The sequence below is a fragment of the Armigeres subalbatus genome, chromosome 3, assembly GCF_024139115.2.
Source record: "Armigeres subalbatus isolate Guangzhou_Male chromosome 3, GZ_Asu_2, whole genome shotgun sequence".
Lineage (NCBI taxonomy): Eukaryota > Metazoa > Arthropoda > Insecta > Diptera > Culicidae > Armigeres > Armigeres subalbatus.
Genome location: NC_085141.1, coordinates 54,306,262 through 54,333,363, shown reverse-complemented (window position 1 = coordinate 54,333,363; position 27,102 = coordinate 54,306,262). Strand labels below are relative to the sequence as shown.

The window sequence follows — 27,102 nt, the reverse complement described above, 5'->3', positions numbered from 1 at the left end:
TCCACTGGTTGCCCGGCTACTGTGAAACTGGAAGGAGTCACCGTGTTTACATCCAACGATTTGGTTTTGTTGACGTTGATGACTAAACCTGCCGAGGAGGATCGATCGGCAAGGTCGTTGAGCTTACTCTGCATATCAGAGCGCCGTTGCGCGAGTAGTGCAACGTCATCCGCCAATTCGAAGTCGTTTAGGTGCTCCATGGTTATAGGCTGCCATAACAGCCCGCGGTAGCATGCTGGGGAGATTTTTTTCGCAAGCTGTCATGATAAAGAACTGATTCGGGAGGCTATACCTCATGATTAAATTCTTTAAAAAGGCCCAAGCATTGGTTCTGATGATGCCTTGATGATGTTTACTTCTCTGTGGGGACGGATAGGCATTTTGTTTTTTTTTCGAACTTGTATTGTGCCTTGCAACAAAATGACAACTTTCTGGATTATTTTTCATATGAATATGAAAAATTTACCCGCAGTACAAATAGCACGTGCTATTAAAGCATTCACCGCTACAACCACCATTTTCAACAAAAATCCTCTCCAGAAATCTAAGACAAAATTTGAGGAATTTCCTTAGGAGTACGAACGAATTACTAACGGAAGTGACAACGGAAGGCGTTTCCGACATTAAATTTGTCTTAGAATTTCTTTTTCATCTGGAAATTATTTCGGAGATTCCCCAAGATTTTTATTTTTTCAAATTCAAAGAAGCAATTCTAAGAAAATTTTGAAATTTTTTTCAGAAATTACTTTAAGATATTTTTTTAGAACTTTCTTTAGAGATTCTTTTAGAAATACTTTTGGATATTCCTTTAGAAATTCGTTTTTAATTCCTTTCAAAATTTCTTCGGAAATACAATAGAAAATTCTTCCAGGAAAATCTTCGAAAATTCTTTTAGTAAAACCATACAAAATTTTTCCAAAATTCCTACAGGAACTACTCTGGAAATTTTGTTGGAAGAATTTTTCCGAAATTTAAAGAATGAAATAGGAAATACTAATGGAATTTTCGGAAGAGTTTCTAAAGGAAATTTCAAAGGAATTTCCAGATGAAATTTACGAAAGAATGGTTACAGCAATGTCCGAATGATCTTAAAAGAATTTCTGAATGAATTTCAGAAGTGACTCCCGAAAAAATCTTAAAAGAATATCCGAAGCTCTCAAGGAATTTCTAATAAAATTTCTGGAGGAATGTCCCAAAGACTAAAAAAACGATAGAATTCGATGAAGTTCTGAAGAATTTCGTAAAAACACCAAGAATTTATTCTTAGAGTTTTCAAAAGGAGGAATTAATTTAAGAAATTCCTGAAATAATTTCTGAAGCAATTTTTGAAACTTTTCTAAAGCCATTTCAAAAAGAAATCATAAAGAAATTTCCAAAGGAATTCTCCTAAGGGAATTTCAGAAAATTTACGAAGAATTTCTAAAAGAAATTCCAAAGGATTTTCTGAAATCCTGAAAGAAGGTTTACCCTGAAGGAAAATTTCGAAGGAATTTTAAGAATTTCTTCCTAGAGTTTATAAAGGGTTATTGGAAAATTACTGGCAGAATTCTTTAAATATACCTATAAAGAAGAAATTCCTAAAGAGATTTTGAAAGGTAATCCTAAAACAAATTTCGTAGATGTTGTAGGTATTGAAAAAAAAACCTAAAAAAAGGTTTTGCAAGATTTTCTTAAAACTCCTTTGAATTTTTGAAGGAATATTATAAGGAATTTCCAAGGATTTTTAAATTTATAAATTTTTTAAATTTCTTTGAAATTTTCCTCAAGAATTTCTTTGGAATACCTACGGAAATTGTTTTAGGAACAGCTATGGAAATTGTTTTAGAAGAAAATCTTGGGAAATTTCTTCGGGAATTCCTTCAGAAATTCATTCGGAAATGTTTCTAGAGATTCCTTCGAGAATTCTTTTACAAATTCTTTTTAGAACTTCTACCAAAATTCTTTTAGAAATTCCTTCGGTAAACCCTTTAGGAAGTTGCTTTAGGAATTCCTGCCGAAATTGAATTTTATTAATTGCATCAGCAATTATTTCAGGATCTTCTCTAACAAATTCTACCAGTAATTCCTTAAGAAACCCCTTCCGAAACTCTAGTATAAAATTCTTGGAATTTCTTCAAAATTCCTCCTAGGAATATCTCCAGAAAATCTCCCTGGAATTCTTGCAAAAATTCCTTCGGACATTCCTATAGAAAATTAATTAGAAATTTCTCAAGACTTTCGGAGATTCCTTTAGAAATTCTTCTAGAACTCAGAAATTTATTCAGACATTCTTTTAGGAATTATTCAGCTTGCTGCTCGTCGATTGACATGCTGAGGTGTGAATCTATAAACACACGCTGCAATGCCTCGCACTCAAATCCCACATTCCCCTTCTTCTCTCAATAAAATGCAAAAAAAAACTCTTCTAGCTTGATGCAATGCTTGTTTTTCTCCTGGGTTATTTAAATGAGACCAAGGTGAACATCGGTTGCATTTGGGCAACCGATTAACTCCATTGAAAACTGTACACTATAATAAACTTGTTCCAACATCATGGTTTACTTCTTCTTCTTCTTCATTGGCATCACATCCCCCACTGGAATATTGCCGCCTCGCAGCTTATTAACTGCGAGGTTTCTGAGCCAAGTTACCATTTCTGCATTCGTATATCATGAGGCCAACACGATTATACTTTTATGCCCAGGGAAATCGAGCCAAAATTGTCTAGACCGGCACCGGGAATCGAACCCAGCCACCCTCAGCATGGTCATGCTTTGTAGCCGCGCATTTTACCGCAAGGCTAAGGAGGATCATGGTTTGATGATGAACAATAAATCACGAACAATGATTTAGAATATGCACGCCCGCTTAAAATCACTCAGAGACTGAGTAAAATTGTATTGCCGTTTTTTTTTCTCATGGAAATCGAATTCATTTTTCGTAAAAAGTGGAACTACTTAAATTTTGAGTAGTTCCACTTTTTACGAAAAATGAGTAAGATTTCCGTGAGAAAAAAAGAGACGGCAATAAAATTTCACTCAGTCTCTGATTGATTTGAAACGGGTGTGTGGGTTCCTCAACTGTGGGTCGCGAACGATAAAACGTGATTCATACTTTCGTTCCTATTCCGTGCCTTCAAATCTATCCAGCTTTTTACGCTAGTCATAAACCCGATAAGGGGTGATTCAACAATGACAGATGCTGTGAACTTACTTTACATGAACATCAAAGTAGCCTTGAAACTTGAATTTGTTTTCCTACGTGTCTTTGTATTTTTCTACAACTAACCGTATTCAATAAAAGGTTATAGTGGTAAATGTTACGCTCTAAAATATTTTTCCAACTCGTTACACAGAAAATAAAAAAAAATAACTCTGAAAATTTAAAAATTGCAATAAGTCAGCATTAGATAGCAATTTTCAAACTCTAAATATGTCGAAAAATCAAAAATGATTAATAGATTTAAAAAACTATTTCCCTCCCCTCGGATATGTAATCTTGCCGCGATGGGTGGGCTTACGCCATTAGCACGGATATGGCAACCAAAGACATATCCTGTCGTGATGGTATCACATGTTGACTATTTTTGTTCAATGCCGCGTCACAATTTGGCATTGACGCACTGATTTTACGGATGTGCATGTGATCCAACGGACAGCATCGTGTCTTGGAGCTTGGAATAGTGATGCAGTGAGGTGGGCTTCTTTACTCAGTAATAATGAAGTGAGATCTCCTCCTTTTTGCAATACTTTTCTGATGTGTTTCCTGATGATGATGAGTCGTAGCTACGCTTAAATCTATAGCTAGATAGGTATATATAGAGAAAATATAATCAACTTTATCGACATTAATAGGAAATATAGGATAAATAGGATTCACTGAGTAGAAGTTTTTTTTTTCAAAACTAGGAGCGTGGCCCATGTCTTATTTTGTTATGTCTCAAATTAAAGAGTCATAATATAAAATACCACACAAGACAACTATGGTATACAAACAATCTAATAATGGCTTCATTCTCGATAAATTTTAATAACAGATAGGGAATAGGCGTGATGAAGCTTTATTTTGCCAGCGAAAAGTAAATCCTATAGCTGACCACGACTTAGGTAATGATAGTTATTTTACTTGTAAGGATTTAAGACGATTAGATACGGTAGGGCAAATTTCATTATCTTCGCTCACCTTTAAAGCGATGCTCTTTCAAACTTTAAAACTAGGTTTTCCATATATGCAGAAACGACCCTGGGAGATTAGTATTAGACAAATAAAATGAAGGAACGACGCAACATAATCTACAATAAGTATCGACTTAAACTGAATTACGTAGAGAACAAAAAAACTAAGAAAGACAATGTGATAGGTGAATTAAACAAGATAAAACAAATGACATCTTACGAAATACTTGACAAAATTAGAAGTAAACTTACTGTTTGACTATTAAAACTTGTAATACCAGACATCACTGCAATTGGTAGAAGACATAAAGATAGGCACAATAAGGCATTTTATGAGACAGATCGAAACAGCTGTTTTTCCCGTGTTTATCTACTTTGACAATTAGTGGGAGCCCGTTTGTTTGGTAATTGGAGGCATAACATTCCGATGGGTCCCATCATCATTTCTACCGATTCTACTTTTCGGCTACCAGCGCTTTAAAACAAAGTTTTTCATATGATTCTTAAAACGTGTCGTTAGATTATTCATACCATTAGGGGGGTCCCGTAGCGTAGTTGGCTACACGTTCGCCTTACAAGCGAATGGTCATGGGTTCGATTCCCAGCCCCTCCACCAAACCCTCGTCAGTCGCTGGATCCGCAGCCCATACGGTGGCGTTCTGGGGTGCACGCCTTACCGTCACGGCTGCCTGATGGCGACTGACAACTTGTTCTTCTCGGAGGCATTCCTCCAACGTTACCCGGATAAATGGCAACCGAACAATGCAGCGATCATTGGATAGACGACATGGACAAACGGACACAATGGACTCACGATGAGATGGACAAGCAACGACAACAATAATGATAATGGAAAAATCTAAAAATAGATTCTGTGTGGATTCTGGCAGCAGAATGCCACAGTAGATCTCGGCACAGTAGCGGTTAAGTAACACAGAGTGCCTACCAAATAAAGAAAGGAATAAAAAAAAAAATTATTCATACCATTGCGTTCTAAGCATGAAAAGCTGAAGAAAACACGAATGAAAAGTAAAACTTTTCAAACATTATTCTGTGTTCGGACCTAACGGAATGTTCACACAGAATCATATGAAAACAAAACATCAAAAGTAAACAAACGGGCCACCGCGAAACGTCTCATAAAATACCTTATTTTCCAAACTACTTCCTTAACCGCATCAAAATATGTGAGAGAATGTATGTATGTTTTTGTGAGTGTGTATATATCATCATCTGAAGAGTGTGTTTAATCTGTGAATTACACTATGAAGAACTGAATGTTTAATACACCATCAAGCTAGTTTCCATTAATTAATTGTGTTTTCAAATATTTGGATCTGCTTCAAGAACAATAGCATAAAATTTGATTTAGGAAATGAGTGGAAAATTATGCTGAAGTGTTTTGGGTGATGACTGCGAAGTGCAAAATATAAATAATGTAAAAGTTCATTAAGCGATGTTAGATGGTGTTGGCAGTCATGGGTCTACATTAAGTGAATCAACACACACGACTGCAATATATGTTCAACAAAATAGTAAACATGGACTTATATACTTATTAAGGAGTGACGTGAATTTGGAAATGTACGGGATTTTGAACAAGGATGGTTCTGAAGATTTAGTAATTTAATTTTGACCGTTCTGTGATTTTTCGGTGACCCGTTTCTGGGGATGGTTTTCCTGCCTAAGAGAGTTATGATCGTGGAGAAATTGTGAAAGTAAAGAAAGAACGATACGGTGATAGTGACCGCAATATTGTTGGTGACCACGATGACTGTGCCAAGATTTACGTAATGATAGTAGGTGAATAGGATGAATGATTTCATTGCTTATACTGAGTGAAGTGACTGAGGTGATTAGTAGTGTCAGAAAAACTTAGATATTTTTTAAAGGTAAAAGAGAAGAAAAGAGTGATGTTGATGTTAGTGATAGTAGTTTGACAATACTAAGTGCTTATAATGATGGGGTGGACTGTTAAACAAATCCTTGTTTTCATCAACACGGCCCACAACAGTGACCACATGAACAACATCGCTTAGGAACGTCTGTGTGGTGATGAAAAACGGGAGGCTCATAGAAGTCAATGGGCGGGGTACAGTGTAGATTGATAGCAAGGGACACACCACCACAAAAAAAAATCAAAAATTGCAATGAGTCAGCATTAGATAGCAATTTTCAAACTCTAAATATGTCGAAAAATCAAAAATGATTAATAGATTTAAAAAACTATTTGATTGGATAAAAAACTTAAAAAACAAAAGTGTGAAATTAATAAAATCGCGAATTAAAATTGTTTAATGCCCAAACCGTGTTTAGATCAATTTTAGAAAGCAAAATAGTGATTTTGAGCAAAAACAAAAAATTGGGTTGTAGAGGGTTAAATAATGATTTCTAAATTCTAGGTTCTATGAAGAATAACGGAAAATCTATCGGACGATAGCCATGGAATTTTACCGGGTTTTTACTGGTACATATATCGCTTGCAGGGATCCGTAATATAACGGTGGATTGGAAGAGTGGGGAATCAATGCATGCCAACGAAATGCCAACGGTGCGGCTTGGATAATACGTTTCAAAATAAAACAAATAGGATTATTCCCGGTATTCCCGGTAGATTCATTCAAGTTGGTAGAATCGACAAAGAGCATATGCTAAGATGGGTAGTTTAATGAGTAGTAAATTAGACTGCGTCTCATTACTGGGATTGAATTTGAAAGGGGCAGGTCAATAATCACCGAATAAAGTCCCGAACGCAAATGAACGGGAAGACAAACGGCGACAGTAACTCAGTTCTCTTAGCTCAGCTTAGTTCATACCCTCGGTAACATACCACCAGCATCGTGTGATTCGACGTCCTGTTACGGGCTTCAATCAGACCTGAGTCGATGTGATATCGTCGTGAAATTGCCTTCGAACTAATCATCCTGGTGTGTACCATACCACCAGGAACATTTCTGCGCGCTCCATCGTGGTACTCTTATTGGACCCGGCCATCCCACTGTACCCTATCACCTGTGGTCGTATAATAAATTATAATGGTAAAGTTTCAGTAAATTTGTCTTTAATAGCATTTTCACCATTCGAAAACTCCCCACATTCACACGCCTTTGGTCCCGGGATAAAAGAGCACCCATTTCAGAAGCTGCCGTTGGTCAGATCAGTAGGTTGAGACTTAGGCCGTTTCCCTTCTCGGACTACACAATAAATTTCGGTGTCACACACAACATTGCAAATTTCTAAGAATATTCTTTCATGAAATGGTGCAGCTTAGATATAGTCCGTGAATATCCAATTGACGAAGGAGAAGCTCGTGAATATGTTTAACATCAACCTAAAAAGAAATTGAATTAAATTCAATGATTAAGAAGAGAATTGATAACAAATAAACCAATTCGTCAATTCAAAATATTTATATACAGAGAAATTTTTATAAAGTCATAGATTATTATGTTTCAATCATAAACATTATAGTGGACGCGCCTAGTGTCAAAAGATGTTATCCATAGCATTATGGCAACATAGCGTAAAAACCTGGATACAAGCATTAAAATTAGGATCTAAGTAATGAATGGATGATTAGAGAACAATAAATTTATGAAGCCTATGGCCTTTTTGTTATCCGAGATTTTAGCAAAAACAATGAAGTTCCTATTTTTTTCCAAAAACATTCCAAATGAAATCCAAAACTAAGCGATGTTGAACTTCATTACTAATAAGATTTAAGAATATCCTAATAAAGATAAGAAAATCCATGCTAATCCAAATTCAATCCGAATCCATTCAAAATCTAATCTAAATCCAACCCATTTCCAATCCTTATCCAAATCCAAATCTAAATCCAACATTTCTCAATATTCTCTTCTTCAAACCACAAACAATTTTTCCAGCAGTCCAGACCCGAAACCGCAAAAATTTTACTCAAATCCCGTTAGAAACCGTTCCGATAATTCCTTTAGGATTTTATATTTCATTCATAATAAATTTCCCGAAAAAATATTCCAACAAAATTGTCGGAATAATTTCAGAAGGAATTTCGTATGGTTTAACTAACAGCAAAAGGAAGTTCTGGAAACGGAAACAATTTCTGAACGGATTTTTAGAAGAAATTAACGAAGAGGTTCCTGGAGAAATTTCAGAAAGAATTCTCGAACAAAATTCCAAGGCAAAACCTGAAAGATTTTGTAAAGAATTTTCTAAAGGAATTGCTAATGTTACGAAGGAATTTCCAATAGAATTTTTGGAAAAATTCGTATCAGAATTTCCAAAGAAATTTATCAAACAATTCTTTCGGAAATTACCCTAAGAAATTCTAGGAAAATCTGTTTTTTTAGAGCATTTTTGGCGTATATAATTAAATTTTAGGGAAAATATTAGATTTGGTGGGTCACGTGCCCCAGCTTTACTCCGCCAGTGGATGTAACCTACAGAAGCTGAAAACAGGCACTGTTTGATAGGTCGCAGATTAATATCCGCCTACCGCATGGCATCACGACGCACGGAACGATATCTGTTGGGTTTGTTATCCGGGAAAACGAAGAGTGTTTTGACATGCGTTGAGTGTTTAAGATTATTAGAGTAGCTTCGACTGCCAAATAGCGACGGAAACTCTTTGAAGAGTAGGTGGAGTAGCTGATGGTAATACCAAGTACATCAAGATGGTCAGACCATATGTGGAAGGCATATAAGGCCATGGTTGCTTCAGAAAGTACCTAAACAGGTTCCCGCATACGGGATCTCCAGTCTGCCATTATTTCCCGACGGCAGACGAAACTTTTTGTATGTCCTCGGTTCGTCGTCAAGCGCGATCTTAACGCTTGCTGTTGGGGCACTACTTTGGAAAGTTATTATCTATTATCTAAAGAATGTGTCAAGTGGCGGTTCTATTACAACATCTTCTTAACCCGTCATTCTACTTAATCAATATTTCCGTATTATTTTCAACTAGTTTATTTGTGGACGCAGTAGCGCCCGTGGCAAGTTTTTTTTTTCGATATAAACGGTTCATTTATTTAAAATCAAAATTTTCGACCTCTGTTGTTTGTGATTTTTTTCATCAAATGTTGTGTCTGGTTGTCTAAGGTTGTCACTGGTTTTGTTTTCTGCATCTGATAGTAAAAAGAATTGGACTGTCTAATATTTTATTTTTTGTGATAATTTCCCCGCGTGCTGGGTCTGGTTGGCTAGTCACCGGACAGACAAACAGGGCTATTATATATAGTATGAAACAGAGTGCAAACAGTGCAAATCAATATTTCCGTATTATTTTTAATGAAACAGAGGGCAAACAGTGAAATGTGGCGGAAACTTTACAGGGCTTTTATGTGCTTTGTAAAATGGTGAAATGTGTTTTTCAGAGCCTTTTCATGTAGAGCTTCGAGTTCATAGACTCATTTCATTTTCATTTTCATGATGTTCAAGGGGGTCGCTGGGCCAAGAATTTTTAGTTCAAACTTTCCATAATACATCGTACCTATTGCGACCAAAATAGGCATCGCAACCTCCTTACACATGGGTGTTATCGGTTTTGCGTAATACACGGAAGGGTATCATAGCCTGGAGTAAAAGTATAAACTGGAAAAATCATTGATAATGACCCGAAGTGCTGTTTAAAGAAATGTTAAAATATTGTATAGTACCATAAAAGTATATCAAGATACTGATCCAAGATCACATTCTCAAGGGCTCCTCACAAGCTACACATTTCATTCAGGCACTTTAGAACGTCCATGTAGTAACTTGTTCACACTTAAAATCTACCTCGACTAAGTTGGCAGAATGCGTCCCTACCCTCTCTGAACCAAAGGGTAGGGAGCTTCTAGTTAAAAGACGCATTTGTAATAAAAACTATTTTTTGCCTATAGCTGTGAATTGCTTTTGACCCTCATTAATTTTACTAGCATACATAAAGATCTTCCGCAAACAATTGTTAGGGCTTCTAGGTACATAACAGGATTGTTCGAAAATCTTTCTTTATCGATGAATTGCGCCAGGAAATACACTGAAGCTGTACGCGCACAAAAAAGTGTATCCGAATATATTAATCACGGTGTAAAAATTGAACTCAAAAAATGTTTTTACTTATTATAGAGGGTTCACTACTGATATGAGGTCCACTGCAGTATAAATAGTATATCAATCATTTAGAATAATCTTTCACAAAAGCTTTTTTCTCTATATTTTCTACCTCTAGGCGGCCGCTCTCAAAAAACGTCGACGAAAGCGCCGGAAAACCGGATCGAACAGCCTCGATTCCGAGGTCAATGCTCCTCCTCCGCCAGCAGTATCTGCGGCATCTCGGGACATCAACGCACAGCTCACCCTCAGTACAAAAGTGACGTCCGACGCCATCTCATCTTCTGCTTCTGCTACTGCCGTCCTTCAGCAAGTGGTCAAACTCGAACGACCGGACTATACGGATGAAGATAATAACAACACTACCGCACCGTTGTCTTCTATTGCCAATATTAAACAACAGCAGCAGCAGATAAGTACAAATCTCAACTGTGATACTAGTAACAATGCCCTCGTTGCAGCGTCGGCAGTATTAGCTGCCGGGAGACAAATGCGAAGCCCTGCGGAAGAGTACATCTTCTGCAAGAAAGTAAGACAAGCTCAACAATTGAAGGCTGCCGCCCAAAGTCAACATGCGGCCCCCCAACAGATGCTCCCCAATCCGCTGCGAACGCCTAGTGCCGCGGCAAAGCGAGCTGCATCGATAGCGCATTTAGCCCGCCAGAAACGGTTGCGATTGCTTCAGCAACAACAGCAACGATCCATCGAGGCGCAGAACAACAGTGCGCCCAGCTACGACGAGATGGGCAATCTGGTATTAATCGAATCGCAAGATTTGGTCACCAGCAGCAGCAAAGAGGATTTCATCATTCCCAGAGAACGAGTCATTAGCATTTGTAATATGGATAAGAACGCCCTGGATGACTATCTTAACGGTGAAGAGGAAAACTCGCAAGATCAGGATCAGGAGCTGCTGCAGTATTTTCCAGAGGAAAATCATGTAGATGATGGCCGGGGAAATTCCTCGGTCACTGGCATGGGGCCTGGTACTAGCGCAGGAACATCACTCGAACCTGGCAGCTTTGGAATGCTTGAAGACAATGATACAAACTTTAAGCTTTCTCAACTGCGGAGTATGCTGGAGCAAAATATGAACCAAGGTGCAATGGATAAGCCGCAGGTAGGTGACCAGCTAGAGGGGTTCGACGACAACAGTGTCGGACAGCAGTTGAACCTTCAACCTGGATCGGCTTCAGCTTCACTGGCAATGTTGTCCCAGCGTCATCATGGCAGCACTGTAAGTAGTCTAGATAGTAATACGTGTAATAGTAATGATACGAAGAATTTGAATGCCAATATGAAATTGGCACTCGAAGGATGTCTGAATAATATAGGAAATGGATCGGCAAACATGATCGTGAATAGTGGAACTCCTTTGCAAAGCCCCAACGGACGTCGCAAGAACTACGACTTTGTTCCCATCTCGGCAGGTCCCCAGTCACCACGAGTTCCGTTGGCAAAGTCCTCCCATCAGAATAGTACACCCAATGCAAGTCCTTTTGTAAGCCCAAGAAATACGCCAATACATCGCAAAACCAAACCTTCAAACAATGGGCTTACATTAAATATTTTACAACAGAACCAACCACCGCTGCACCATCCCGCCTATCAACAGCGTCCGGGATTAGTAAAAAATGAACTTTCGGCATCCGCACCTCCTAGTCCATCCATGGTGCAGAATTATCGTTTCGGAATGAATCCAAATGTACTGAACTGTCCAAACGCGATTCCCTCTTTCCAACCGATCTGCAATCCTTCTTCGCAAATGCAACCCTATCAAAAGATGTCGGGATCTCTCGAATCCCGATCTAGTAGTGTACCCTTGATTCCCAACTATGACGTGTTCAATCATTCCAATTATACTTCGGTATCTCAAACTCCAGTACCATCCGAGTGTGATGATTTCTCCGACCCGAACAACATTCTCGATATGCTTAACGAACCTTCCTCGTCTTCGGCTAACATGCAGCAGTCTATCAAAATCGAAGAATCTGATCAAATGATGTCGGACATTTTAGACCACGATGTTATGTTTTCCAAATCTTCCGCTCCGTATAACAGCTTGTCACGATCCGTTCCATCTACACCACTCCCGCAACAATTATCCTTCAATCATAACCACCAAAACATCGGAGCTCAGTTCAGTTCATCCAACGGGACGAGCTCGAAAGCTTTGTTTGAGCTTCCCAAATCGGTTCCATCCACTCCTATCTCACTGAACAATAACCGAGAATCACTCTTTCAATACAGCCCCGAAACGTCCCGTGATTACCTCATCAACGGAAATTCGGTCGATCGCACCAACAAAATGGGTCCCTTCTATTCCAATCAGGCCGGCTCCACTGCCAGCGCCGCCGCTAGCGGGGGTGTCGGCAATGCCAGCGTGGCTTCTGGTGGCCCAACGGGAACTGCCAACGGAACAGCTGCCTCTGCCGTCCCAACGTCGTCCGGCCCGGGAACAGAAATGTCCATGCTGGCCGACGGAATCGAAAGCCTTACCGATGTTCTTATCGGGTCCGACACCCTACGCTATCTGTAGTAGAAAACAAATAGGAAAGAGACGCCAAAATTAACCGAAAAAGTGAAGAACCGCCGCTCACTATCGTTCGCTTTCATCATCATTCATTCATTCGATCGTACGCTCAACTGGTAATGTAAAATACTTCAGACCAGAGGTTTACAAACTAGGCGGCTTTTCTACCTAGCTCTGATCCACCAGAGAATAAAGCATGATTTCTAGAATAAAAAATAAGGATTATAGAACTTCGGTTAAAACCACAAATAGTCGCATTAATTGATAATACTGTCTAGAAGCCGCTTCGCTTGTGTTGAAATTCCCTCTAAATTCTACAACCTACAGAAAACTTGAAATTTCTGTGCACATTTGTCACCATCAGTTGAAGTTTTGGAGCTCAACATTGGTATATACGTGGTACATTTTCACGTAATGTGATTGATAAGAAATTATTAGGAGAAAACTTTCCCTGTGACATGGGAAATGTAGAAATGTCATGTCTACCGTACCAAGCATAGTTGTCTCATGCTCCGAAGGCCAACAAAATAGTTTAACAAATAAAATATATGTGATAATGTCGCATAAAGAAGTAATATGTTTTGGAAAATGTGCCTCCCCTCGCATAGTGAGGATAGTATCCTAAAAACGATATGGTAACTATGTTTGAAGACTTTTTGTCTCTAAATTTGTTCCGAAGATTCTTTGTGTATTTATTATTGTAAAAAAAACTGTCAAAATTGTCATTTCCGTGATACTTAAAACTAAAACCTTGTACTCGTCATAATATAATTTCAACAAATCGCCCAAAACATCGACCGGTCACTCGAAAATTTGAGAAACTATAAGCTTGACTATAACTACGCCATCATATGGATTATTAGATGGTGCAATTCCGTACCTACTGTGAAGGGGGAAGCAACTTTGTAACTACATTGTACGCTTCGAGCAGACAACACTTACTTTATTAGTAATTTATTCTCCACGTGCCGTTGCTCGCCGGTAGTTGAGGCGCTGAGGCTGTGTTGTATTTCCACAGTATGGGAAGAGGTGATGCTCGTCACCGATTTGTTGCACTTCCGAACCGCGTGTCTCTTCGTAGACCTGAGATGCGTCTGTGTTGATTTGGTTCTGCATTAGATGGCGCTAAACGGCGGTGCAAAAGTGAGATTTTCGTAGAGACTTATAGAAAAGGTTAGTTATCGATGTTCATGTTGTAACAGGCCAAAGCTCAATTCCATTCAGAATAGACATTTCAAGTGCTATAAAAAAATATTAGATCACACATTTGAAAAAAAAAATGCTTCGAAATAAAATTCTTCTGTAATAACACTTTTACCAACTACAGATAAAATTTCTGAAAAAGAATGTGCGAGGCACACGTCATACCGGCAACCACATTTTCCAATCTGACGAATCACAAATCTTTCACTTTGTACATCGTCGGACCAATCGAGTGCTCCCACAGGACTTAAAATCAGGGCGGTCTGCTGCTTGCTTTAGTGAACGTAACTGTGTGCAGTAGTAAGTGGGTAGTATATCGGACTGCAACATTGTGTTGCACCGTGGTACAAAGTGAACCGGCATCAACCACGATGTCGTCGTTGACCTTGACTGCGCTCGCAGTGAAACGTAAATCGTTTGGCTCGAATCTTCGCCGTTCAAATAGATATTATTATTTGTGCCAAACAGTAGGATACTAGTTAAGGCTATGGAATATCGATTCAGCATGCTTCCTGCAGGCTGTTAATTGATCAGCAATTATTGCACACCACTGTGTGAAAGGAAACTTTTTTATATTTTTTTTAGCAGAGTTAGATTATATGATGCTTGAGGCCTGCAATAAAGGTTTGATGACTTATTATTAGTACTTAGATGTGGGACAATAAATAAAATTTCAGGGGAATTGAATCATTTCAGTCACATAAACATTACAGTCCAATATATTTACATATACCGCTTGCTTTCAAAGGGAATCACGAGGCATTAGGACAGCAAATCTCACCTTATACAAGTATAGTGGGACGGTGGAAAATAACAAAAAAATCGTACTTCTCAAAAATTCAACATTGTACATATTGTCAAAGGGTTGCTTAACAGCCCATTGCAAGCATGAGTGTACGCATAGTTCAGACATTTAAATTATGGCTGGATTTGAATTGTTGTGTACGTTTCGGAGTACCTAATTGAGTATTTCTGTAAAACATCAACAATTGGGGGAAACAATTATAAAAACTACGCGGAAATAACCCACGGAAGGAAATCCCCGAATAGAACAAATCGTACATGTTGTGCTTTGAATTGAGTTCAAAAATTCGAAATCAAACGTCCATGTCTAATAACTTGAATGAATGGCCACAACCCAAGCCGCCATTGTTGTCGCCATTACCGATAGGGTAGATAGATAGGATTTATCCCTTGAGGCATCATTGTATTACGAAACTGAAACAATTTTACCACAATTATTTTCCTTATTATTTTGTCAACTGTTGGTAACTGCATAAAATCTGCAGTCCATCAGTGCAGTGGTTGAGGCAGCTGGTGATTATCATTCTGTGTTACAAACTAGTTCATGGCTCATTATATTTTAATCAATTTACTTTACTGTAATCATCTTTCATACTTCTCAAAAAACTTAACACTTTAGTCTTTAATGATTAAGTGCCGAGGGTAAGAGAAAGTGCATTGCTGTGAAATCTTATTTTAAAATTAACAAATAAAACATCAAATTAATTAATGATATGGAAATGCTAATATCATCTTCCAAACTTGGACGTACATGTTCATGATAGAATTAGAGGCGAAAGTATAGAATTGATAGTTCCGTTAGAATACGGCAGGCATGAAGAATGTTTTTTTTTTTTATAGAAGTCGATTTGAAAGCGAGCGGAGGGCAATATTTGTGATGGTACATATCACACGACCTTCCTTCTGCCAAGCTCCCGTATGAAGGGGGAGGGAAGGATATCAGTGTGGAAGCTGATATATCTCCACTGGCAAAAGGAAGGTGGTTTGACTTGCTCATATGCCATCGCGTGCGGAAGGATTTGCTATCGACGAGTACTGCCTCCAAATTTCTAATATGACATCAGCATTTAATCGAATAGGATTTTTATTGCACAGTTCTGTTTTCTCATTGCGTCAAATTAATTATTGATTAAAATGCTCAAAACAAGCATCTTTAAATAATACCGTTGAAATATTAGGCTGAATACTCGAAAGTAATTCGTTCCAGAACTGAATGCCTCTTCATAAAATGAGCTTAGCATTGGTTGAAAACGATGCACAGATGTAGGAAAGTGGTGTGAATTTTGGGAATAGCCTTGAAGATTCGTCGAAATGCCCAATAGTGTACCCCCTACTAGCGGGATTTTGTTCTTCCTACCATAAGGAGTAGGCATTATCAACATATTATTTCTGCTTGATATCTAATGACAAGTTCTGTATCTCCTCTTCACGATACATACATAAAACACTCAAATACACAACATTATTCGTTGAAATAAACATTTTAAAGTCGGACTGAATTCGCCCTATAGTATACCCCCTGTGGGTCTATAATAGGAAATTGCTTCCCTATAGTCGTCACTTCATTTGATTTTCATGTTCCGTTTCGGGAAGTTCTTCTTCCCTATTACCTCCCAAAATATTCATATAATGGACACTGTTGTGTTTATATTTTAAAAAATCATCTAATTTTATTCTCCATAGCATTCCCAATGCATGTAATCAAATCATAGGACTGTGAGGTAGGTTCTCCCGATGGAATTTCATAGCTGAATGTATACATTGAGCTGTAATAATGCAATAATGGCTGGAGGGTCCACTATTGGGTACTTTACCATACTACTGGTTGCAGATCAAAGTAATGAGACTGTCAAAGTGATACCAATTTTTAAACACCTCATTTTATAACCTAAATTCTTCTTAATTTTATTCAGACTTGTTTCAATTATTTGAAGAAAATATTCAACTGACATCAAAATTAACATCATCTACCAGACAATAACCTCGGCAAAGCTTTCTCATAAACATATCATGGACAAGGTAGATGTTGAATATAAGTTATGAATAGGACATCGAGGATAAATTATTAAATATTCAATATTATCGTCGAAATGCTAAGGTTTACTGTAAAACTGGCAAAATGTCATATCATAACGCGAATACCAAATGCTTCCCATAAATTATTTGAATCTGAACTATTGACAACAAACATTTGGAATGAACTAGAGAAAGTTGCTCTTAACAAAGCATTTAGGCGGTAACAAGTTTTATTTTCTTCTCCAGCCTCCGCCCCTCGAACTTTCGTGGTTGTAGTTCTCCCGAAAATTTGAGAAAAAAATAATGGGCTTTTAGATTTTATTAATTTATTAATTTATTGTTTATGCACGGCGTGTGTTTGGGGGACCTTTATGACAAAAAAATTGAACATCACTAGAACTTTCACTACGCGATAATATAGCTTTTTAGCTTTCATTTCGTGACTTTTTGAAAAAAAATCTACCGAGGGGTCCCGAACAACTTTTTTTTCTCACTGAAACGGAACTTTTTAGTTGGAGAACCATCGATTATTTACTGCGTTCCCTATTAAATGAGATAACCTGGATTTTTTCTTCCAATCATCATATAACAACTAAGGGGGAATCGCTTATAACCAAGTTATAGTCTAAATAATTTGTTTATTGGAGCTCAAGCGACAAAGAGCATAACGAAGCAGAACTTGATAAATTTATGTTATCCTCCGAAAACAGCTAATAAAGGCTTGGATGGTAATCTTGTGCACCTATACACCCAATTCTTTCCTAATACAAGTTTAACTGGTGTTACAAAATTATTCAAAACATTTGATTTACCATGGAAAGGCTAGAGTGGGGCGTCATGGATTTTTTTTCAAGTAAATGGTTTTTCGAAACTTCTCTGGGTCCCAAACAATTGTGCATTTTTTTTATACTTCTAGAGGGTTCAGTTCATTGTAAACCTAGTGGCACATTGTCTTAAAGTATAACCTAAAGGATGTCGAAAAACTTTGCTGAAGAAAGTTCTTTGCTGGAATGTCCACAAAAATAGTTATAACGCTTCGAAGATTGGTTGTTCAAACCATATATATTTCAACCATTCAAACCACGTGGACTAATAATTTAACTGAGTTGGTTTTTTTTCAAAATTATTAATCTTATAGAGCTTTGGAGCTAATGGAAGTTATTCGGAATCATTTCACAACGTAAACATTCCGACAAGAAGGAAGATGGGTTTTGCTTTCTGACAACCATAGGCTGTCTGGAAGTGCTGGCAGAAACATTGATTTCTTGCATATGGTTTGAACTATCAATTCTCGAAGCGTAATAACATTTTTTTGTAGACCTTCGGGCTACCCCGAGTAGCACACTTGTCACATATCAGTCACTGTGACTTATATCCTACCAAATCTGGTCACATTGGAGTTGATGCAACCAAATCTATCTGAACTGTACTATTAGGGACGTTCCTTCTTCGGCAAAGTATTTCGGCATCTTCAGACTATATACTAACGTGTTGAGTCACGTGATTGACGATAAATTGAAGCCGCTAAGAGCAAAAATGTAGAAAAGTACGTTTTCTTATACTAATCTTCATATAAATTTATAACGAGGACGAAACCAATCGAGGCCACAATTTGCACAGTTGATTGGGGTCTCAAAACCATTCAGAAAAACCTTGATCTCACTTGATTGGATGAAGTTTGCTTTTTTTCATACAAATGCGCCCCACTCTAATAAAGGCCCGGTAGATTTTTTTAAATACTCAGGATATGAAACATAAGAAGCTATATTTTCACGTAGTTGAAGTTTTGGCGATGCTATTTTTTTGTGATAATATTGTTCTATCAAACACGCCGTGTTATATCCCACCCCGTTCATTAGCACCTCACCCTCTATCGTTTCATACTTGTTCGCGCCCTAGCAAATGATGATGATGATTTTCAATTATCTTTCGATTATCTATTCCCTCATACTTTGAGTAGAACTGACCAATAAAGCCGATAAACAAATCATTCGTTAATAACTCGCATAACGAGTTGAATCTCCAAGCTCAAGAGCGCTGATTAATTAGGAAAGAAGCGAATACGAATTTGGTGGATATGCTGATCCCCCTGACTGATTAGAGCTCTGTGTAAAGGTGAGATTCCGAAATGCCAAACGCAATGAAATCAGATCTCTGTGCTCATAAGAAGCAACAAAAATATGTTTGAACTTCAGTACCGATGCATGGCCAAAATCAGTGTTATCCCATTTTTTGTTGAAGCCGAAACTGATTAAGAGCGCGCCTTTGAGAGTTGGTTGGGTTATATCATCTCGAAGGTATAAATAGCGGTACCTCAATCTAAAAAGGCCTCACATTTTTGAAAAATATCTGAATAAAAAACGACTACTTAATTTCTTCTCAATAGAAATGGAGCAGAAAGATGACACGGGTATACTACAGAACTTCAATTAATTGGCTCATCCCAACAACACAAAAATAAGCATATACGAATACGAGATGCTTGAGGTTCTCCAAAACGTTCTCGAGTTCAGCTAAAAGTATCTACCAGAGCAGTCAGGACTATTGCATCGTCCCCATCATCGGTATTTTTTTTTGGTTCAGGATGTATCCATTTCATTGAACTTTTGTAGTATACCCGTGTCATTTGTTTAGTGCATGTCTTTCTGCTCCATTTCTATTGAGAAGAAATGAAGTACCTTGTCGTTTTTTTATTCAGATACTAGCAGACCCGACGAACTTCGTTTCGACTGAAATCGATAAAGTTATTTCGAAATTTCTGTTTCATTTGTATGGGAGCCCTCTTTCCAGAAGAGGGAGGATCACAGAAACATATCTTCCCTTCAAAAACCTCCACATGCCAGATTTGGCTCCATTATGAAGAAATTGGTGTATCATTTGTATGGGAGCCCCCCTTTCCAAAAAAAGGGAGGGGCCTCGAACCACCTTAAGAACCATCCCCGGCCCCAAAAACCTTTGGATGCAAATTTTCACGCCGATCGGTTCAGTAGTTTCCGAGTCTATAAGGTTCAGACAGACAGAAATTCATTTTTATGTATATAAGATTTCTCAAACTTAATGTGAGGCCTCTTTGGATTGAGGTACCGCTATTTATACCCTTCGAGAAAAGGCTTATACCAACACTCAAAGGCGCGCCCCTCAATCAGTTTCGGCTCCAACAATAAGTAAGATATTACTGATTTTAACCATGCATCGGTACATCGGCAAGTTCAAACATATGTTTGCTTGTTCTTATGAGTTCCGAATTCGGTTTTGTACAGAGACCTGATTTCATTGCGTTTGGCATTTTGGAATCTCACCTTTCATTGGGAAATTTTTCGAAAGGAGTAATCGGGAAAATATTTTTAGAATGGCTTAATTTGCTTCCATGAGTCGACATAGAAAGTCTACTGTAACTTGGAAAAGTAATGAGTGATATATGTTCAGCTCAATCAACCAGCTGTAGCCGCAATTCAAGTTCTAATTAAATCTAAAAAAGCCGGGCATGCTGTGTAAAAGTACATTTCATTTCCGGAAAGCACAGTTGAGGTCGAAATGTGTATCTGTAAAGTTACAATCAAGTGGGGAAAATAAATAAGGGATAGTACTAGTTTTATGAAAGCACTTCACCCCAATCTCTTCATGCAACATTGTTGCCTACTACCAATACGTCATTCCACAGAATGATTCAAGAGCGGGGGCGAGGTGCCATAAAACTATACTGTACCGGAAAACTGAGTACTCGAAAAGACATACCCTCGGATCAAGTGCGGGTTTCACTCTTTCTCGTCCACTTATTTCAATCGATGTGAATTGTATGTCTTACTCACGTGTTTGACATGATATCCCTGCCCTGCAATCAAATGATAGCTGGTCAGCAAGTACAACACCAACAGATGGTAGTAAGTCTTCCTCTTGATTTTGCTCAAATTTCGTCCATCCCTCACGTGTGAATGAAATGCATATAGATACTCGTGCCTAATGTAACATTAAATGTTTACAAGCTATTCTCAAATGCATTTTTATCGCTTGCGCGTGCATGAACATTGCTTGACTGAAACAAAAACGCTCCAATGAAAAATAATAAATTTTCCATAGAAAATTTATAAAAAATGTCATTAAAACAATCAGATATAATCAATTATCAAAAATATAGTATTAGAAAAAATGAAAATTTCCATCCACATAATAGGAATTATCCGTTCACCAAGAAAAAATTAACATTTCCTCAAATTGAAAAGTCTTTAAAAAAACATTGGTTCTCATGAATTTAAAGTTTTCCTAAACTTTTTTATCTTTATAATTATGTTTACTAACATTTTTGTATTTAGTCCGAAACAAAAAGTAGTTTCATCTTTTCCTCATCCTCCCCTAATCAAAATTTGATGGTCAAATTTAATTATTTGAGAGGGAAGTTCCGAATGTTATTGTTCTCGTTCATTTTTTTTAAATTTCCCACGCCCATCATTGGGCATATCACAAAAAGCAAAAGAATAAATTAATATTTAATCCGGCCTTATTAAATGACTAAATCAAACATTTTTGTATGAAAATATCACTTGGTCGATTGAGGGATAATCAACTCTGTAAAACGTTGTATTCGAAATTTAACGATTGACTGTTGATAATCCATGGGGACAGCAAACATTCATCGCCTAAACAGCGACCCAACGATGCAATATGGGACACATAGTCACTTCAATGGGGAAGTCTGCCAGCTAGATGCATTATTATCGCTAGGTTTATTACCTAGGGTGAATTGGAGCAAGTGAAAAGTTAGTGGAAGCCCGTAAATATTAAAAATGTAGAAATTTTGAAATAAATTTGTGCATTTTATCACGTAAAATTAATATAAACTTGGTTCTTATTCTGGTAATTTACTGTCGATAGTAATTACAGCTGGTGTAATTTATTCCTTAAGAAAAAGTAGCAACAATAGCCTCAGGATGCTGTTAGAAGCTGTCGACAGTAGACATCTCCTCGATTCGTCGAATCGATTGCTTTCCAAATTTACATTTTGGAACAATGCTTTATTATATTGTACGGGTCCATCAGGTGGACCACAGTGCCCGACCTTGCCCTATACATAAAACGACGATCAAAACACCGGCCGGCCGGCGGCGCACGGTGTATTTGAGAGTGCACTAGTGCACACATAGTTGCATATCAATAGCTAGTGCAATTCCCCGTCATAGGCAATGGAAGAGCCAGGCGTGCGCACATTCGCATTAGAAATGACGACCTTGAATCGGACCAACAGTTCAATGACTCGGCACGCTCGTGTTGATTCAGATTCACAGATTGTTTTCTGTAGTACATTGGTGATGCATGCAACAGGCGATGCGGTGACATTGGTGTAACTACGATTGGAAATAATTCTTGGTTGAACTCAGATAGTTGTGCATGTTATTACTCATATGAACGTTAATACTCAAACTCATCTGAATAATGCTTATTAGGAATTCTGCTTCCAATTGGTTATATAAATTGAAATACTTTTTTTTGAAGCAAGAACTTTCTGTGAAAGTCGCACGAGAAAGTTATTGGAATGGAATTAAAATAACAAACAGACAATTCATTGGAACGAATATACTTGGAGTGACATAAAATGAGTCTAGATCTCTTGCTAGGAAATAATGGTATCGGATTCAAAATGAATCATTCCGAACAGTTTGGATCAATGCTGATTTGACTCTAAACACCAAAAAATGAACCTTCAAGTAGGAAAATGCTACTTTCATAATACCAGGATAGGGAATGTGGGTTAAGAGGGTCGCCATGTTTTTTTTATACAAAACTGAATATAAACTAATATATCATGATGCAATATGCTAATACTTCATAAACCACCATAGTTCTATGCAAACAATATATGCAAGCATGCGTAGAAAATTTGTTTCCTTAAAACCCGCGATTTTCATTAACATTTGGCGTCAATTAGTTTAAGGCTCCACCCCAGGTGTGGCGCGATATGAAAATTCAAATGAAGTGGAGACCATTATTGCCATTTTACCACTAACGGTCATACATTGTTGATTAGATCCCCTCCTGATAAGAGTAGTTCAACGTGATCTTATCGGGCGATTAAAACCGTCGTGTATTAGGTGGAAATGATGAAATAAACCATTTAGATTTCGAGCTCAGCCATGGAGCTGGCGTCACTTCGCTGATAATAGCAATCCACCGTAACGATGGGCAGCACAACGTACGTGGGGCACACGTAGAATAAAGAGGTTTGCGAGGCAGCCCAAGATGTAATGAGTTGTGACTTTTTGATGTTTAATTTTTAGTTTCCATTAGTTATACATTGTAAGCCTCCGTCCGCATGGACTGTTCTGTTGCCGGGGCCATGATTTTCTTTGTCGTAACTAAAACAGAAGTCTGGCGGCAGATTCGCCGGGTGATGCCTATAGGTTCAACGATTATCAGGTTTACTCTGTATAAAATAAACTCGCATTGAAATTGTAACACTGTGTAGCTAATCTTCTTCATTATAGAACAACGAAAACGAAGCTTTCAAAGCTTTCATAACGCTATTCATCTGCTCATTTTAAATTTTGGCTGTCTGATGTATAACAGTTGTATTAATTCTGGGGATATGTAGGAGAATTTATGACTTTGGGAGTTTTTGTATATTTCGCAGGAAGTAATTCCAAAATAAGGTTGATGTAGAAGGTGGAAGCGATGTGTAGCACGTTTTCAGTAATTTTCTTGATTTTAAAAATAGTGAGAGGCGGTAATGAATATGGATTCTATGAACAAGGAATCGAAACAAAGTGTAAGAAAGCTCAATTGAGTTTGAAAATTTAATTTTTAATGAATCTTTTGCGTGACATTGTCGCGACTTTTGTGTTTTTAAGTAACGATCCGTACCGTTGAGCGAACGCATTTCTACTCACAATTCATTTCACCAAACAATAATATTTCATCAAATGAAATAAATTTTATAGCATACATTACTCATTAGATAGTATCTGTCAACCGATATAAACATACCGTACTCTTGCTGAAACAATCTTTTTGTAGCCTCGGCCTCGTCGGACTTCTCCACAACTAATTGGACCAAAATTTTAACCTAGTAAAGTAAGTGTGAAGTCATTTGTGAATGTAAAGTTAATGATGAAACAATAAACGTAATTAGGAACTGAAGTCAACAAAACTTTAGACGCAAATTTTTGCGTGCACAAACATAGTGGACCGCTTTTTTGAAGTTCACGTTTATATACGTCAAAATGTTGAGACGAATAAGACAAACATTACGATAACAAAACCGGATGCCCTTAACAAACCGAAACCAAGAACATGAAATTTAAAAACATGCTTAAAACACGAAGCGATCGAGAAGATTAGAATTTAAGGATATGATAAATTACCATATGACTGAATGTTGACAAACTAAGAGCTGAGCAAAATCATAATATCGTAAAGAAAAAAACATTACATTAGGAGAAACCCACGGGTCAACGAAGGAAGGGAGGAGGACGGTATAATTTGATAATTCGTTTAATTCGACTTTCTGTTATTGGTTTGATCAAGTGAGTTTAATCGATATATATAAACATTAACTAAAAAAGTGCAAATTACATTATAAGTGTTGATTTTATATACCCTAAGGTAAGTGTTTTTGAAGAAATGAAATTAGTGTTTAACTAGATTTTATTTCCCTTGTTCTAAACATGTCTATAAGCAGAAAGTTTTTTTTGTTCTCAAAATTAGTCATTGAAGATAACCCAGCATCTACAAGTGAGAATTTTGCCAAGCAGATTCGATTGTTTATATTTTTGTTATATATTTTTATTCGTGACTATTTGCAAGTTAAGTAGACACGTTAAGCCAAACATTGTGAGACACATTCGAAAATTGTGCAGAACGATTTCGCTAGAACACGAAACTGGTTGTTATCGGTATATACTCTTGTATTTGGTGTCTGAATGGATCACGATTTGTCGGTTGACCGGAATTATCGGAATACATTTGGTTTCCAAAGAAGACAGGATCGATAGGTTCGATAGTTTTTTTTTCAAAATTGACATAAGTATATATATATTCATATAAATGGATGTGCCTAATATCGTATGATAAAAGAATTCGATGAAAACATATGAAGTTGCGTTTGCTACCTCAAAACATCTCCGAAATTGTCCATTTATATTTTAGCTTTAAAATCATTTTATTAGTACAGTGTACGTTTGCTAATTGGGTTTCCTTTCGTTAGAGCGCCTTTTAGTTGAGAATTCCTTAAAAGGGGGTGGGGGGGAGACCCAAATAAAAAGCAGCTAATCGTCAACATGTGATATCAAAACTGCATTGCCGTTTTGCTCCCGTATTTAGCAGTATCAATATTTATTGACGCATACAATTTTCCTTTGTTCAATGCAAAAAGTAAACAATATTGATGCTTGTTCAAACCCCCCAATTAACGAACAGCATTCGATAGTTGAGGTGCACTCAAAATAATTTTCACTTAAGAGTTACATGAAAACATATGCGGATATTTTCCATCTAGTTTCGTTTGTAGAAGTTAAATGATTTATTAGTGATGGTACTCACTGCTCTCAATTCACTAAAAAATGTAATTAAATTTAAGTGAATTGAAATTTCAACAAACACATAGATTTTAAGTGAATTGGAATAATAGTTTGCGCAATACCCGTGTGAGTGATAATAATCCCCGTCCACTAGAGGCGGACGGGACCAAAAACAGAGTTATGAAATCATTATTTCATACTCAAGAATTATTTTTGTAAATTGCTCTCATGATGTTTCTGCACAATTTTTCATTAGCGATTGATGCAAAACATAGACTTCGGTCTGAGTACCCCACTCATATATTTTTCATACATTCGTGACAAGTAGTATTCACTAGAAAAGAATATAGATATCGTTTTCTACGTTTTCATTTAAATGTCACTACATTTTTTTTTGGTATGCATATGTCATGTGAGTAAGTTTTATTTGACACAAGTAAGGTCGTCATAAATGTAGATTTTTAAAGCCTACCTGATATTTTGCATATTTTTTGCATTGTAATTGCATCTTTTTCCTTGATGTCTGTACGATCTAACGACTCCGTAGCATTGGACTCCCAAATACATGGGAAAGTAGCTCGGAACTTCCAGCTCACTAATAATTCGAAAGGCGTTACGCCTAGGCGGGACAGTGAACGGACTTTGTTGTGCGTATGAACATAATTTTCCAAAGCACTCCTCCAGTTGACTTTGTCCAATTTGCATGTTTAATTCCAACATTCTGCCTTTCTACGGCTCCGTTTCATTGTGCGTTCAGCGGAATTGACTTCCGTATTCTTATGCCTAGTTTTTCCCACGTTTTGACAAAATTATCACTCTGAAATGGAGGGCCATTTGTCGCTCTGTATTGCCAGAAGATATCCCCATTAGGGTGGTTCAAAAAATCGATTTTGCTCCACAGTGCTCATCTGATTCTTTACTATGTTCTGAGTGTATACTCAACAGCTTTCACTCAGTGAAAACCGAATCTCAATTAATCGTTCCAATAATTAGTAATCATCCCTGGGCAAACATCCCTGGGCATAAAAGTATCATCGTGTTAGCCTCATGATATACCAATGCAAAAATGATAACTTGGTTAGAAACCTCGCAGTTGATAACTTTGAAAGTGCTTGATGAAAACTAAGGTGCGAGGCGGCTCTGTCCCAGTGAGGGATGTATGCCAATAAGAAGAAGATTACTTTTTTACTCTAGCTTAGTATAAACTTTGAAAATATGAAAAATGATTCGTTTATATGTTATTACATGTTTGGTCTATTAGTGCACACCATGGCTAAAGCTTCTTTTTGCGTATGTGGAGTGGATACTTCTATTCCGCTGATGATAATGCTTCAGAAGCACAAGCAATTACCCTTGGTTTTGATTGCTCGTTAAATTGGACCAAAACATCACCCAGCCCATGTGGTGACACATCAACATAGAGCTCAGTTTCATCCGTTTGGTTATACTATCCTAATGTCTTGATTTTAGTCCAAGTATAGCATTTTAGATAAATAAACTCTTGATTTAACACAGTTGACCAGTAACCAGTAAAACTGTTCGGATCTTGCCAGTTCTCCAATCTGCCCTATGAGGTATGAATCTTTCAATATAATTGATTAATCCTGATAAATCGAACCCTATGAATGTTACTTTTTGTTTGGTGAATAAGCATCTTCTTCCAGTTATCACAACATTGTGATACTCGAGTCGCTTCATAACTTCAGCCAGGTTTCTATCATGTTCTTCTTTGGTTGATCCAAACACTAATACATCATCCTGGTAGTTGACTGTACCTTTACATCCTGTAAGAATAACTGACTGTATAATCTCC

The 27,102-nt window shown here is 37.4% G+C and overlaps 1 protein-coding gene across 2 annotated transcripts in view; it reads left to right on the top strand.

Annotated features, from left to right (window-relative positions):
- Positions 1-12,975, top strand: part of LOC134223787 (uncharacterized) — a 36,280-nt gene extending 23,305 nt beyond the window's left edge. The window contains exons 6-7 of one of the 2 annotated variants that reach the window (XM_062702984.1): positions 10,345-11,463; positions 12,477-12,636. In XM_062702984.1, the coding sequence (XP_062558968.1) occupies positions 10,345-11,463; positions 12,477-12,494 (1,137 nt within the window). In that variant the 3' untranslated portion in view covers positions 12,495-12,636. Of the gene's footprint in view, positions 1-10,344 lie in introns of both variants that reach the window. The other variant, XM_062702983.1, reaches the window with a different exon arrangement.
- Positions 12,976-27,102: the final 14,127 nt, after the last annotated feature.